At 43.9% G+C, this 16,553-nt stretch overlaps 1 protein-coding gene across 5 annotated transcripts in view; it reads right to left on the reverse strand.

Moving 5' to 3' along the window:
• The window catches only part of LOC119647233 (cyclic nucleotide-gated cation channel subunit A), a 142,024-nt gene that overhangs the window by 70,547 nt on the left and 54,924 nt on the right, over positions 1-16,553 (reverse strand). For 2 of the 5 annotated variants that reach the window (XM_038048090.1, XM_038048091.1), the window contains exon 2: positions 14,765-15,162. The exons of 2 other annotated variants lie outside the window; for them this stretch is intronic. In XM_038048090.1, coding sequence (XP_037904018.1) covers positions 14,765-14,806 — 42 coding nt within the window. In that variant the 5' untranslated portion in view covers positions 14,807-15,162. The remainder of the gene's footprint in view (positions 1-14,764; positions 15,163-16,553) is intronic. One more of the 5 variants, XM_038048092.1, reaches the window with a different exon arrangement.

Raw genomic sequence — 16,553 nt, forward strand, 5'->3', positions numbered from 1 at the left:
ATTCCTCGAGGATTCAGCGATGACATGTCAAGGTTTACTACTATCTAAAGCAACTCTTGTCATGGCATGGTGGTTACAGGAAGTATCTGCCGAGTATCTGGACGAGTTTGTTCATATCCATGCGGATCCTTAGCAACTAGATGCGATCGACCGGTCTCTTGGGAATCTCGTCGTAAAGGATGACATTGAGTTTTACGCCCTCCCAGGCATCGCAGATCTTAGCTACGCACGAACCGAGAAAGTCCCTAGAAAATTGGTGCTCGAAAGCTATAATGTGAAGCCTACAGACCACCTGAGAGGAATCAAAGTAGGCATGAATCCCGTGTGTTTGCCTTCAGTTCCACCCACGATTTCCCGAGATGCTTGCACTCCTCCTCTCCTATTCTGCGCTAAGAGCTCTTGGGGCGACCCACTCGTCGGCCATCTTGGGAAAGTAGATTCCACTACATGGCATAGCCTGCAATGCACTTCCGTCTTCCAATCACATCGCATACGAATGTCAAACCTCTACTTCGATGATAGGACGCAGACAGGTATTGATGAAAGTCTGGAGTGGAGTGGGGAGGTTCGTTTCCATGTGCAACGCAGAAAGAACAGTGGCACAGAACAATCTCAACTTGATCTTGGCGTTGAGATAACTGCGTTCCCAGATTTTAGACAGGCTAGTGAAACCGTCGGCAGAAACCACGCTTCCTGGATATACAAATTGATCGATTCGATTCGATGCTCTCCCCATTAAAGCTAATAAGGAGAATGCGATGACCCCTCGTTTTGTTGGTGTTTATCTTCAATCCAACCTTATTTATCTCTCTTTCCAAATTCAGAGCTTTCGGCTAAGGTCCATGACCCGGTGACAGAGCAAACAAATGTCATCAGCGTAGTCGAGGTGTTCGAAGAAAGGTGTCATTGTTCATTGAATTCCTCCACGTCCTGCAGACAAGGAAGCATGAAGAACGTTACCGATAGCAAGAAAAAATAATATCGGTGATTGGATGCAACCCTGGCAGACTCTGCTTTGCACCTCAAAATCCTCCGAGATTTTACCTTGGTGCCATTTTACGTCATCATATGTAGCTCTTATAATAGCTACTAGTTTCTCCGGAATGCCCCTCGTACGTAGAGCACTCCAGACACACCCCCTCTTCACGCTTTCTCGAAATCGATGAAGAGCAGGTGCATTGAAGGTTGGTGTTGACGTGGTCAATGCAGGAAGATCCGAAGCGGAAACCATCCTGCTCTATTTCGATCAAGTTTTTGAGATGTGCTCCAATTGTTATACACGAAACGGGTGCCCTTTACTGGATTCTTAACGGACATCCCCTTCTTCCACTCTCTGGGAATGGTTTCGGATCCCCAATATTCCCATACGAGTAGAAGCAGCAGATATGCTGTAACTGCAAATGCAGCGATAAATAGGTCTGCGGGGAGACCGTCAAACCCAGTGACTTCATTCCGTTTGAGTGCATTGATTTGTGGTATCCTCCGCTTCCCTGACCCACGCAATAGAAAATTCTCTGTTTTGACGGCGTATACTACGCTGAATCTCTCGAAAGTTCGCTCGGAATCGGAGTCACACTTGCAATCAACCCCTTCTGTTCATCGATCTGTTTCCACGACTCCGCAGTTAGTCAGATCTTATGACGTTCTTTCGGGACGTAGCCGACGACTTGTGCAGCACCCGAGAAAAGAGCATTTTTGATGGTGGCACAATGTTCATCGATATTCGCAAAAGCTTTGCTCAGTAGATTTGTTGCTTGATCACCAAGATAGCTCTCCCACTGTCGAACGACAGCTGGGTCGTACAATGAGTCGATGTTGAACTTAGGATGTCGCAGCTCCCCAACCGTGCGAGAAGTGGAGGATGCAACACGCAAGTGAACGTAATCGACCATCAGATGGTGATCCCTTTCGAGGTCGGTGTCAGCGCCTCTCTTGTTACGCACATCCAGAAGACACCACCTGATCAAAAATCCCGGGTCAAGAGAGCGTGCCTCGCTGTAGCCGCCAGAAGGAACCCGACACCGGATTCGCGTCTGCTGCCTCTTGGCTTTCCAGACTACAAAAGCACATTGCTGCAAGAGGGCCCAGAAAGTCCAGTTTATTTTGCTTGAATTCCCGCTCAAGTTAGAGAAAGTGAGCATTGTGAGGACCCTAGCTACCGTTGTTGAGGAGCGTGTCCACATTCCAGAAACCAATCATGGTTCGTTTTCGATAGCCAAAGATCGTACCTAATAGGTCAGTCCCTATCCGAGACGTTGTTGACGTTTGACTAGTAATAAAGTTTTAAAATGTGCAGGTTGCTAGCCCACAAATTTTTATCCCTTTTAGTGGCTTCTTGCATCAAGCAGGGACGGCTTTGAGTGTGCTCTTAAAACGTGTGCTCAAAACGAAGCTTAGTGCCTTGTGAGGATGCAGTCCAATCAGTTAGGAGGGGATTCCTCCTAAACTGTCTGTAGTCCGTGGTTATGGTTTGCCTGAAAGTGGTTTACTCGGAGGCCAAATGCGGTTTATCCCAAGGCTGTTTGCTGCCCCAAGACAGACGGCTACTGTTGAGAAAACTTTATCCTGAGTAGGTGGCGCCGATTTTAGTCTGGGTCAGAAGTGCTGACAGGAGGGGCCTGGTTCGATTTGTCCCTTAAGAACTGGATCCCAATTGGATTGGTTTTAACTTGCAGAAAAGGATCTGGGTTAAGCCTCAGGTTTTTCATCGAGCTAAGGGTCGACCCTTCACTCATGATCGAAACTTAGTTCGGGTTTCTGCTTTCTTTCAAGTTTTTAGTTGAACGGTTTCTCATAATTACGACCAGGGCCTTATTTTTACCAAGGAATGTAAGTCGATCTTGGCAGAGCCCCTTTTTGCTAAAACAAAACGGGTTGTATGGCAATATTCGCTCGCTTCAAATTCAAACTCTTCTTATGATTGACTGTCCGTTTATTACAGGTTATATTCGAATAGCGCAATAGCAACTTGTATCTAATGAAGTATCTAATTCAGGTTGGATGATTCTCCTGTTTTTCCTGAATACGGTTGTACACCTGAAGACCCAGAGCATCTAATTTGCTACTCTCCACGATTTTACTCAGAGAGGTGAGGCTCGGAAGACTCTTTGAAAATCATCTCAATAAGCCCGCAGAATATCATCGAAGAAATTCTGAAATCGTTTTGTTTTCAATAAAACCTTAAAAGGGGAGGGTGTGGATGCTCCATACTCTACAAGGTAGTGAACAGGAAAATGCTTGTCACATGCCTTTCTCCTTAGCTCCCTGCGGCTGTACCTACTCTGGTTCAATACCAAAATCTATGATGACCTCCGTCCAAAACTCGAAAGAAGGAAAACTATAAGTTCTCTTGAAGCCACACTGATTTTGCTCACTTTAACGCTGTGTAATCTTCAGTGAAGTCCCTGATAACTAAGTGCAGGAAGGATCATCTGGCTTGTGTTGAGGCTGAATTATCATGTGGAGATTTCTGGTCTAACTCTGCCCAGCCCTCTCTTTTCTCAAGTTTGAACGCTCTTCTGCACTTATTAGGTGACTTACTCTGGGTTTACTTTTCCTCACCAATCTAGACCCGATTCCACCAGCGATGCATCTTTTTATCGAAACATTAAGAAAGGGTCAATACTCCATTGGGGATTATACCATATAATGGAAATCACTATCGCAGGATGGCGCACAAATTGACCTTCCTAGGCGTTCCGAAATATACCAACCGTTCCGTTCAACAAGCCTCTTTTATTGTGAGAGCGATGTTATCGAAGACTCATGCAGGTATTGGCAAACCCCCCACGATTGTAAATGATTTTTTTAACACTGGTTCGAATTTGAACTGACCCAAATAGATGTACTCGAAGGTGACAAGGAGGCAGACGGAGTAGCAACCTCGTCGGTTGAATCAACACCAAAATGGCCAAAGAAAAACCTCTATGAGATGGAATCGGGAAACGCTGTGTTCACTTTGAGTTGCTGGCCGTGATGCAGTAGGTGAATGTCCTGAGGCCTGGCGCGTCAGCTAACAGCAGCCCGACACAAGGCTGTTGGTAAAGTCGTCAAGTGCTCGATTAAGGTACTTTTACACTTTACATATTGGATTCATTTAGTTCTGTGAATATAAATCAAGAATTCGTACGAACATGATGGACCAATAGCGCGATTACACTGAGAGATATGTAAGGGTTCGAGAGAGAAGGGTGAATTTTGACAAGTCTTGGGTATCGCAGCACCAATACACCTGAGATATCCGAACATGCCACAACGACCTCCGGTTATTGGAGAATAGTTCACCGGTTTACTGGTGGATGGCATAAGCTGCGTAAACTTGCAGTGCCTGCTGCGGATGACAGCACTGCCTTGAGAGGAGTCTATAGCTAACGCATACCTCGGGGTTGAGAACTGGTCCAGGCATGCTTCATATACGACGGAGTTAGATTCGAGGTGGTTGTGGTATTAAATAAGTCAACCTGCTAAAGTTTCACCTCCCGTGAGGGTCTCGTAAGGGCGCACCCTTAGAGGAATCTCCTATCTGGCTTGCTAGAAAAACGATGTCTCTTCGGAAGGGAAGTTTGTCCAAAAGGCTTAGGTATTCTCAAGGTGAGTGCAGTAGACACAGGCCCCTGATCCAAATGGAACCATTGTTACCAAAGAGACCCGGTATACCAGAGTACCCTCAAAATTATCTACATTAACGGTACTTGCAATTTGCGCCCGTTTACGTAACCTTAGAAGAGTCAACTGAAATTGCTCTGTATCAGCTGACAGAGGTACTACGGGATGCCATAGAAACAAAAGAAATTGCACTGTGCGCGTTTTTGGATATCGAAGGAGCATTCGACAACACATCGCACACAGAGATACAAGATTTCCTGAGCCGCAAAGGAGTGGGAAACACCCTGGCACTCTGGATGGGCAAAATGCTAGAAAGCAGGCAAATAGAGGTGCCGACAGGTACAAATTCTATTATCAGGAACACCACTCAAGGCTATCCACAGGGTACGGTACTACCGCCGCTGACGTGGAGTATGGTAGTGGATGAACTCCTGGACGTGTTAACAAATACTGGAATACAAGTCGAGGGTTACGCGGACGACATTGTTTTAATCTGTAGGGGCTAATATGAAGATACCCTATGTGATAGAATCCAAACTGGATTAAGGGTTACTAGTGCCTGGTGCAGGAAGGTGGGACTGCGGACCAACCCAGCTAAAACCACCATAGTACCATTCACTAGGAGGCGAAAGCTGGATCACCTGAGAGCCATAACATTACATGATATAGAGGTGAAACCAGAAGCAGAGGTCAAATATTTGGGAATTACGCTAGATCAAAAATTACTCTGGAAGACACATGTCGGAAACACTTGTCGGAAAGCCACGAGGGCTTTGATGACTTGCAGATTCATAGCAGGAAAAAAATGGGGTTGCAGCCCGAAGGTACTACTTTGGATATGCACTGCAATAGTAAGGCCAATGATTACCTATGGAGCGGTAATCTAGGCAGAAAGAACCCAACTCAGCACACAAGCCAGAGAATTACATAAGCTCCAAAGGCTGGCTTGCGTGTGTATCAGTGGGGCAATGAGGACATGCCCAACGGCATCCCTGGAGGACGTTCTGGGATTTACCCCTCTCCATCTGCACATACAGATGCAGGCAAGGAGATCAATATTCAGGATGGCCGGTAGTATGAGTGAGGCGGGAGCTGCCTAAATCGAAGGAAGATCGATATTCTTTCTAGGCGGTATCCCGAATTACTGATACCAAGGGATAACATGACAACGAGGTTTCACTTCGATAAGAAGTTTGAAACACGTTGGAGTAACAAGACAAACTGGGAGAGCTTGGCTGCGACATACAGCTTAAACCAGCAACTAATTACTTGGTACACTGACGGATCCCTCACAGCAGAGGGAGCGGGTGCCGCTATCATTGGTCCAAGGAAAATGTACTTTGAGGCAATGGGCAAGTACACTAGCATATTCCAGGCGGAAATATACGCCATAGACAAATGTGCCTCCTTTAATCTGCAAAGGAACTAAAGGGGGCAGAACATAGCTATTCTCACGGATAGCCAAGCAGCGATCAAGGCACTTAGGTCCAACCAGGTGAACTCTAAACTGGTATGGGAATGCCTTGAGAAACTGAATACACGCGGCTCGTCCAACAAGGTCTGGATACTTTGGGTTCCAGGCCATGCTGGGTTGGAAGGCAACGAGGCAACGGACGAACTAGCCAAGAAGGGAGCAGGGACGCCCTTACACGGGCCGAAACCCTTCTGTGGAATCGGAAACCGCTTCACGGCTATGAATCTAAGAAATGAAGCGAAACGGTTGAGGGAACTATACTGGGCGGGCCTACTAGGGATGGAGCGGTCCAGGGTGCTTATTGGGGGATACGAACCCATGCGCACAAAGGACTGCTTAAACTTCACCAAAAAGAACCTCCGAATCATAGTGGGAATTCTCACTGTTCATTGTCGGCTGAACTATCATCTAGGGAAGCTAGGGATATCTACGGACACTGCCTGCAGGTTTTGTGAGGAAGAGGACGAGGACGAGCTTCAGGGCAACTAAGTTAGGTATCAACTCCATGGAGCAATTTTTTCCAGATTAAAGTAGGTAATTATCCTACCAGCAATCATGCATGGTGAACCTGGATTATTACACTGTTTCTCTGTATCCTGTATAGTCATTTAAAGTCAAGTGATCATGTTCCCGAATATTTAGGTTTCTGGCTCTATAGGCCTTTTAGAAGGACTTTACATGTCCATTTGAACCACATATGACATTTCATTGAAATTATATCCAGATATTCTCAGTTTAAGGGTAATGACCTGCTCCTAATTGTACCCAACCTAATCCCACGGATTAGACAGTCTTTGCCAAATATTCATTATCCTTTGTTAATTATGATAATTGCTATATGCAGAGCCCGATTCACATGAATAATCGAAATGTCCTGTTTCATCAATCATCCGATGAAAGTAATTCACAAAGCTCCCCGAATTGCCGAATCAGTAGAAAATAACCACAGAGGAGTGGATGTGCAAAAAAACCTTCATAAAATTACTGAGCTATCCATTCATCGAAAGTTCGTTGGAATATGATTTCTCCAAGGATTGAGCGGACGAGGAGTTGAAAGCCCGGTGATTGATTTCATAGTCAACATTACGTAATGTCACGAAAGCATGCCCGTGATATCCTGCAGCATATCTAATATAATTATACTCATCTGCAGGGACACCTCCTTTTCGTCCTGGATCTGCTCTTGACATCGTCTCCCCGATCGGTTTCCAAGGCTTGCTTTCTCTACACTGTAAACGTCAGCATTGCCTAAGAATTAGGGAATACCATCCTCCGAAAGATAGAGAAAAACTCCTGCTGTATCTGAGCAAGAAACCCGGTCTAGGCTAGGAATCCCCATTATGTGTTTCCAAAATTCGGAAATTATGGTTTTCTGACACTTTCCCCGTAGCATCGAAGGAGGACTTGTACTAGGAGCGAGATAAGTCCAAAGGAATTTCGCAGGACACGTGTATGAATAGCATAATAGATCAGCTAGTGTTCACAACGTGTCATCTAAAACCCTGAGGAACATTTTGAGTTATGAGCTCTAATCTATTTGTGTTTGCGTTTAATGTTTAGTGATGACAAACAGAAACCGGAGCAGTTTACATAGAGTGAATGCTGAAATTCGTCTTTGCCCCACAACAACGGAAGAGAAAAGAATGAGTAATTGTTGAATAATGGGAGATTGTATGGAAAAGACATTTGCAAAGTGTGTGTTCAAGATTGAAGATAATCTACTAGATTTATGATGATCTATGAAGTGACCACCCGTAAATTATTGCTTTTCCTCCATTTTAAAGATACGAAAATTTAATATATGTATGTAGAATACCGAACTCCATATAGCATCTCCTTCTGATGACAGAGAACCGGAATTGTTATGGTGGTTGATTTTTGTCCAAAGAACCTCCTCTGGTTACTCCATCGGGCAGGTTCAATCTTCTGTGCAAAAATAACAACCCAAATGTATTTGACAACGCTTTTTAATATCTGTATCTGTGGTAATTAGAAAATCGAAACGAGTAAATTGGAAAAGGCAAGGAGTGCTAAAACGAGAGAAAAACAAGAAAGGCTGCATATTATTAAATGCATTTTCTCGTCAGATTGTCACTGGACAAGGCAAATGAAATGTTGCACATGCCGCAATGTTGCGGATACTACAGTGGGTCAATACATAATCAATGTCATCATGTTTCGGTTTAACAAAGAAAGTTAGTTGACGATGAGCCGTGCAGCTCATCTGCCTCTTGACTTATTTTTCCAGGAGAATGACCACGCTTTCAATTGTATTTTGCTATTCTGCACGAACGAGCAACTACCCTTAACTCCTTTCCATTATGCTTGTTGCTTAGCAAGGAAACCATTGATGACCATCGCCGCCGGGTCTCAGATGTGGAGCTCCCCATTTCTTCAATTGTGCAAGCCGCTTACAATATTCCTCTTTAACAAGAACATCAGTCGATACCTCTGTCTTCTTTTCTGGTTCTAGTAGGATCAACAACATTTGCTATTGACAGACTTAAGGTCAAAACTACTGCCGCAGGCTTGTTCGTTGCTTGAAAAGCAAGTCTTAGCAAACTAGCACAGAAAGCGTTTCATAAGTGTGAAACCCTGTGTTACCCCGACGTGATCACCATTCCCTTATGATCAGCGTCTGATTGAACAAATGGTATCTCAGCACATGGAAATCGGTTAAGCAGGAGGAAAACACCCACCCGTGGACAAAAATGGCTATAGGAAGGACACTCAAAACACGAAACCAATATGGAGAAACAAAGGTGAGAAAAAATTACGGTGCAAGAGCACTGAACACCAGTTCCGACGGCTTTTGGGAGCAGGAAAGCAGGCTCACTCGAAATCCTTCAACTGCAGTGCTCCGGTATTCAATTACTTGGTCACCATCACATAGAATACTACAAGTAGCCTGGAGAAAGACGAAGTTGAAAGGAGTACATCACTCCCAAGAATGCCTGTTCCAAAAATACGGAAAGGTGCCTCCCAAACTGATCATTCATCAGTTCACAGTGGGATGCCTACAATTAGTCGGAAGATGTCGCAGGAACTATTGTTTAATCCATTTAGGAGAACCTCGTTCATCCTGCGATCTCCCCCGAAATCAACGTTGGTAAAGGAAGGAGATCAAGAAAGCTCCCGGAAGCTAATAAACATGGAAGTGCACAGTGGGAAAACCATATAGGGGAACAATGTCTAAACATGGACGAATCATCGTTCGTCCTATTCAGATGGAAACTAAAGATAATAGAGTTGCCCGAATCCATAAAGGACAGACACAATCTTCACCAGGCCATTAAAAACATGGTCAGAGCCATTCGTGTACTCTACAATAGTGCCAAGGACGAAAAAAATGCCTCCAAGTGTCGCTCAGGCAACCTAAGTGACACCCCCTCAAAATCCAAAGAGCGGTAAACTTGAAAAGAGAAATAGAGGGAGAGCGAACGATTCTTTTGGATCCTCTCAGGACGCAAAATGCCAAAAAGACATCTCATTAGAAAAGGGGAAGACCAACAAACTGACCAGAATCGTGGAGACAGCCGCGCCGGCTCCAATCTACCCAAGGAAGGTAAATCCCCAAAAATGTACCGGGGAAGCTTGAAATAGCAGAACGAACAGTGTGACAGATTACCGTCCAACTTAATTGTCATCTCAAAAAAAAAAGGTGACATGGCATACGTCAATATCCTCAGGAGGGTCAAATCCAATCTGGAGCTGATGGACATTGGAGAAAGCGACAGCCGAATCAAACACTCCCAAAAAGGAGATTTGTTGCTGAAGCTGAAGAAGTCTCCATGCAAAACGGCCAAAAATTTTCTCGGCAAGGTGGGGAGGTCCTTCGTTGAAGAGGCACAAGTACGGGTAAAAAAACAAAAGATTGTGATACATTGATGAAGTCACGACCAAGGGGGATATCTGCGAGGCCCTAAAAAAGCAGTTCAAATCACTCGATTTGCAAGATTCCGCAATCAGGGGACTGAGGGAATCATACAGGCTCACAAACGGCAACTATAAGTTTACCAGCTGAATCAAGGTTCAAATTGCTGACGGCTGAACGTCGATGGTCGACTCCGAGAGCAGGTCCCCCTCAAGCGCTGCTTTAGATGCCTTGAATAGCCAAATAGCAGCGAAATGCACCGGTGGTAGATCAAAAAGGTGCAGAATCCAGGTAGAGCAAGGCTGACACTGAATGTATGTTTTCAAACGGAAACAGGCTATCGACTCTCCACAGTAGTAGATGCTCAATCTTTAGGAGAGTCTTGGATGCAGTGACGAAATGAGGTTGATACAAATCAACCTCAACCACTGCGAGGTAGCGCAAGACCTACTCTCACAAACCATGTATGAGAAGGGAATTAAAGCGAGTCTTATCGCAACAATAAGAGTGTGTGGTGCTTGGATTGCAGATGTAACTGTTAAGGTGGTTATATAGGCGTGTGGAAATCAAGCATCTAAGGAGTGATGGAAGTTGGATTCGTCAGAGCAAAAATAATTTGGATCTACATATATAGTTGCCATGATCCACCAAGCGCAACAATAGTAGAATTCGAGGGAATGCGGGTGCAAGAAGCCGGGACCCCAAAATCATAGTGGGTGATTCCAACACGTAGGCTGTGGATTGGGGAAGCGGAACTATGAATACCAATGGCCGAATTCTGCTTGGTGCTTGCAAATACTGGAAACGTATCCACTTTTCATGGGAAAGCGTTGGGCTCAATAGTCGATCTGACATATGTAAGTACCACATTGACGAGAAGAATGATCTGGTTTTCCACTGAGCACTGTATTCATAGCGACCACCAGGCAATTTTCCACCAGGTTCAATATGTGCCATCCGGAAATGCACGTTCTCGCGAATTTGGAAATCAGAGCTGGTCCGTGAAGAAGTTTGAAGAGGATGCACTCAAAGAGATGATATTGAGGGGTCATAATCCCAACTGGTTTCAGAAAAGGCAGCGCAAATGATGAGACGCATACCGAGATCATGCGGATCCTGTGATAATTTGCTGCTATATAAATGGTGTTCACAAACACATAAAGATGGAAACAAAGGATTGTAACTCTCTAAGTGGTAAGAAATTACAGATTTCGAATCCACTTGCGACTTTGAGAAATCATGTCATAGCTGAGGCATTGATTTTGGAGGCCTGACCAGATTCATGTTCACACACGAAGAAATCTGTGAAAGACAGACTCTTCGCTCCGATCAGCCAGAAAGAGTAGCACAGAAGCTCCCTTAATGAAAGGAACGGGAAATTGACTACGGCCGCCCTACCGATGACAGCATTGCCTAACTCCTCCAAAAAAAGCGGAGGAAGGCTTAGCCGAAGGTAACTTCAGCCGCAAAGGGGAAGAGACTGTAGGCTTGCCCGTCAGAACCTTCTTCTCCGCCTCTACCAGGAAAAGCGGAAGAAAGGCAAGCTGGTAGACCCAACACAACTGGTCTAATTTCGGTATGTGGAAACAGATCCATGCAGCCCGGACACCGTGAATCTGGGAGGGCTCCCAGCCAACGACAACGGAAGGCACTGCCAAAGAAGGCGAAGTTTCTTGGCGCACCACCAAGTGTGGCGATGTCCAGAGAAATCGGATGCAAGAAAGCGGAACTTTCGGCGGGAGGTGAGGACAAGCTGGTAACCGCGGTTTCACTTAGCGGCGGGTTTCATATTAGACTACATATATGCCTACAAACATAGGAGTTAGTCAAATTAGTATGCCAAAGTCTCTTGCTACCTACTAAAGACAAGGCTGGCAAAGTTACAAGACTGTCTTTATATATTTTTGGTTCAAGAACCATGGGCTCGTTTTAACAAAATCTGTGGCATTAAATCAGTCAAGGAGACTGAGGTCTTCTACGATGAAAGACTCTTGAGACGGAGGGCCTGCGTTCTGATGTCAGAATTGTTAGAGGCAACCATGCTGAGACAATTCTGTTCCGAGGACCTTGTTGCGGTCAACTTACAATACGAGACTAATGCTGGAAAGAGAAACGCCATAGTTGTCTCTGCTTACTTATCTTATGATTCTTTGTGACCTTGGCCGACGCAAGAACCAAGGGATCTGGTATGTATTCTGAATCAAGAAGCCGAACTCTTAACGGATTGTGATGCGAACACTCAGCATATTTGTTGGGCCAATAGCAAATGTAATACTAGAGGAGAGAAGCTGTTTGATGTTATCACTTCAAGCTCGTCTGATGATCGCAAAGTTAGGATGCGCCCCTAAGTTCGTGGGGCCCAGCAGACACGAAGTAATTGGCTTGACAATCTGCACTTAAAGTTGATAGAGTTGATTAGAGACTGGCGAGCGCTACATGAAGTCTCACTGTCAGATCACAGTCTGACTATTGTCGACGAACAGTCTGTAATACAAAGACGGAATCCTAGGGAAACGAATTGGACAAAGTTCAATGAACTTCTTAACTCGACGCGGTAAAACGGTTTCATGGTGAAACCGAGAACTGCAAAGACTCAAATCAATCAGACGACTTCTAAATCGTGCTTTCAAAAGTAATAAGAAAGAAGACTGGAACTCACAGCGTGAATATAGGAGGTTCGTAAAGAGTTCGAACGAGACACTTTTAGAGCATCCTGTGAGGAACTGGAAGGTGAAAGGGAGACTTCCAGGCTGTGCAGAGTCGTTAATAACGATGAGTTGGCCAGGCTGGACTTTCTGAGGAAACCGGCTGGTAGTTTCATGAACTTCAGAGTTGAATTTATACAGACTCTCTAGGAAGTATACCACCCGGGAAAACAGGTCTTTTTCGCGGATCTCTTGTTTTGGGATACGTGCCTTTCTGTTGGTAGAAGGTAATGGTAGTCTTCATACCTAAGCCTGGAAAAAATGACTATTCAAATCCAAAGAAACTCAGGCAAATCACCTTAATATCATTTTCGCTTAAATGTCTGGAATTACTGGTTGAGCATCACACTCGCGAGAAGGCGCTTAGGTCCCACCCACTAAATGAAAACCAACATGAAAAGCTCTGTGAGTCAGCTCTTCACTCTTTGGTTTCAAAGATAGAGGACGCAACTGTGAGAAGACAGTACGCGATGGGGGTTCGTGGACATTGAAGGGACGTTTGACTGTGCGCTCTTTAAGAAGCTCTGTGAATTAATTGGATCTCTCGCTCAAGTGGATGTCGATGGCAACCTAACAACGGAAGCGACGAGAGGCTACCACCAAGTTTTCGCAATGCCTTCTGATTCTCGGATCCCTATACATCTTTTTGGTAGAAGATATGAAGTTATCATGAAACGAAGAGAAAACTGTGATGAACCAGAAGAATGTGTGCCAGGATATACTGACATCTTCTACACCGATGGCTCAAAAAACGAAGCAAAATTATACCTCTCCGATCAAAATGAGAAATGGGCTTTTGTCGTGGGACAATATTCAACGGTCTTTCAGACTGAAGTGTATGTGATCCTAAGGATTACAACCGGGATGATTGACGAGCGGTTGAAGGGCAGGTGCATCGCAATTTGTAGCGATAGTTAAGTAGACCTTCAAAAATCGTTCAGTAGCGGAGTACATTTTAAGCAAATGTATACCTTGTCAGTGTGGTGCGTACCACCACCCTGTTTTTAAGGTTTGTGCCAAGAGGCACAGTTTATAACACTCTTTCTACCGCACACCAACACATTGAAGTTCTGTCATGGCGGAGCATAGAATCCTCATAGGCTGCCGTTGGCAACTGTAGCGCCACGATCCCCCGAAGTGTCTTCCAGTGTAGATCTGCCTGTTTAAAGAGCTCCACCGAATTTCCCATGCCCAGCTTCATGACATTTAACGTCCAGGGACAGTGCCTGGTGCATTCTGAGAGATACCATCAGACTAAGTACTCTAGCATGGAATGTCCGCCCCCCTCCTCCAAAACGCCTTCAAACCTGCCTCGAAGATCCGACATAGTCGTGTCCGGAATTAGATAAGCGGTGGAAAAACACCAAATCCAGATAAAGTTATCCCCCCGGCTTTGGGCCCACATCCAAAGTTGGATGGCGTCCCGAACCCTCCAGATTCGGTACTTGATAAACCACAACGTCATGTTGCTGGGTCCTTGAGCTTTCGTGCTGATACTGTACTGACAGGACCGGTCGTAAAAATTTCCAAATTTAGGAAATAATAATGAAAAGATTTAGTGTCTCCAAAAGTAATATGAAAGTTCGAAACAAATATTATTATATTTACAAAATAATCTGTCAATATTCGTCTACAACTTGCATGTTATTCCGGCATTAATAAGTGAGCCCCAGGGGATGAAAGCTTTCATATAAATCTGAAAAATATTCTCGTTCATTCAGATACTCAGTTATCTACATACTCTATTCTTGTCTATAATAGCTTGGTCATAGGAACTAATAAGGATAGAAAGGACCTGATATACTAAGGGTCTTGTTTACTCTGATAATTACTCTATTTTGGGTATAAAGGAGTCTAGCGTTTCAGCCCTACATTATAGAAAAATATTGGAAAAATATCCCTGGAAGAGTTTACATATGGGCCTGGATGGGCTAAATGTCATAGGACTTGAAATTATCCTTAAGGATATTGTGAATATAAATGGATGGGCTGTCGAATAAATGGGTCTCCTTTTATTCCTCTGTAATCGTCTATGATCCCATGTCTCCTTACATTTTCCTAGAAATTTAAAGGATAGCCTCAGCAAATATTAAAGTGAATAATTACCAAATCGTTTCCAAGAACAGAGATGTCGATCCGTCGTACCATCCTGCTTCCTGTGTTCTCTTAGTTCCTTGGCAAATACACTAAACCGATGAGTTACTATCGACGAGGTAGAGTCTCCTTCCAGGCACGATAATCACCAACATTTATAATAAAATATTAAATCGAAATTTTAAATCGTAAACCCACGAGTACCACAAATCCTTGGATGGTCTTTTATCGTAGCGTTCACAGATGGTGAACGTTATAAAGGCGACAGTCCTTAATAATACATTTCAATTGATTTGTTTTCTGGTCCATTCTTGGATTTAATTTTCTCAACACCATTTTCTATCACTTTTTCCATTTTCGGCATAAATTTTATCTTGCATTTTCTCAGCTGACCTCCTTCTGTGGAAATACTATGTTGGCTACTTTATAGGGTTGCTGTTATGCAACATGTTGTAGTGAAATTTATTACGCCATTTGAATGTTTAACCCAGTTTTCTGCGGAGACTAAAGTTTCCCCAATACCAATGAATACATTTCCAAGACAATTTTCAAGATTTAAATGTATCGATTCATGGAAAACTCTGAACGCAACGAAGTTGTGGGAAAGTTATAAGAGCAATTTTTCCTCTACAAAACGCACAATAGGGAAAGTTAAGCGTTAAGGGAAAATGATTTGCTTCGATGGGTTCTTAAAGTATGCAGTTGAAGGCTAAAGTTCAGATGCTGCATATGCTTGTATCCACTCATCACTTCTCCATAATTCATTTGTTGGTTTTTCGAATCTCTTGTTCCCTTCAGGCTCCATAGTTCCAACCATTTGAAAACACCCGAACAATGAAACCCAGTGCATAGTGGGTGTATCTATGGAAATGCGATTCATGGTCTTCATACCATTTTAGATACATGGATCCATGACCCATCAAATTTTCGCCAATCGGCAGGGAAATCTCTCCACTTTTTGCCATTGAGCCTTGCTATTTTAACCTTCGTAACAATGACGTCCTTTCTGATTTCGAGAAATATCTACAGCGAATATGTCTCTCTACTTGCCTACTCTAACCAACTACTTTAGAGAGAGCGAAAAGCATCCTTCGGCGGGATTCAATTAAGAGTATTCAACTATGCAACATTTTCCACAGAGCAAAAACCCAACATCTGCCAACGTTTGATATTCGGTACCACCGCAAACTTGCATGGGTTATTTCACTGGAAATTGTTGAGGCCGGAATTCTCTTTGTTGAAAATGCATGTCATCATGTACTCTTTCCCAGAAATCTATCTGCATACTACCGGTCGAACGATAGAATATTTTCCTTTGGTAAATATTCCAGATATTTGGAAAATTTCTCCGGAAATTTCCTACACGTGAGGAGTATAGCAAACACATAAATAACAATAATTATTAATATTAATCGATAATCATTTTGTTGGGCTGGATAACCCCAACAACCCCAACAACCATGTTGAGAAAAAATTGTAGCCTTTTCTTTTGTCCACTTGAGCCTGAAAGACCAACTTCAAAACAACAAGAAATCCATACACCAGAGATACAACCTCGGATCCAAAGCTGGAATTTTTTGGGCCAGAAAGGTATCTGGAAATTGAAAGGTAGTATATTGTCCCTGGGTAGTTTGCAGATTCGACACTGTAACCTTCAGCCACTACTTCGTTATTGCAAGCATTTTCTCATATCCACACTGGCAATGCTTAGACAATGCAAAGTAGAGAAGGTGAATGGCGATTTCAGCGCACCGTAAAACGCTGGTCCTCTATGTTGAGAATTATGTGTCAGATTGACAAC

Source organism: Hermetia illucens, chromosome 1, assembly GCF_905115235.1.
Source record: "Hermetia illucens chromosome 1, iHerIll2.2.curated.20191125, whole genome shotgun sequence".
In the NCBI taxonomy this organism is placed as follows: Eukaryota; Metazoa; Arthropoda; class Insecta; order Diptera; family Stratiomyidae; genus Hermetia; species Hermetia illucens.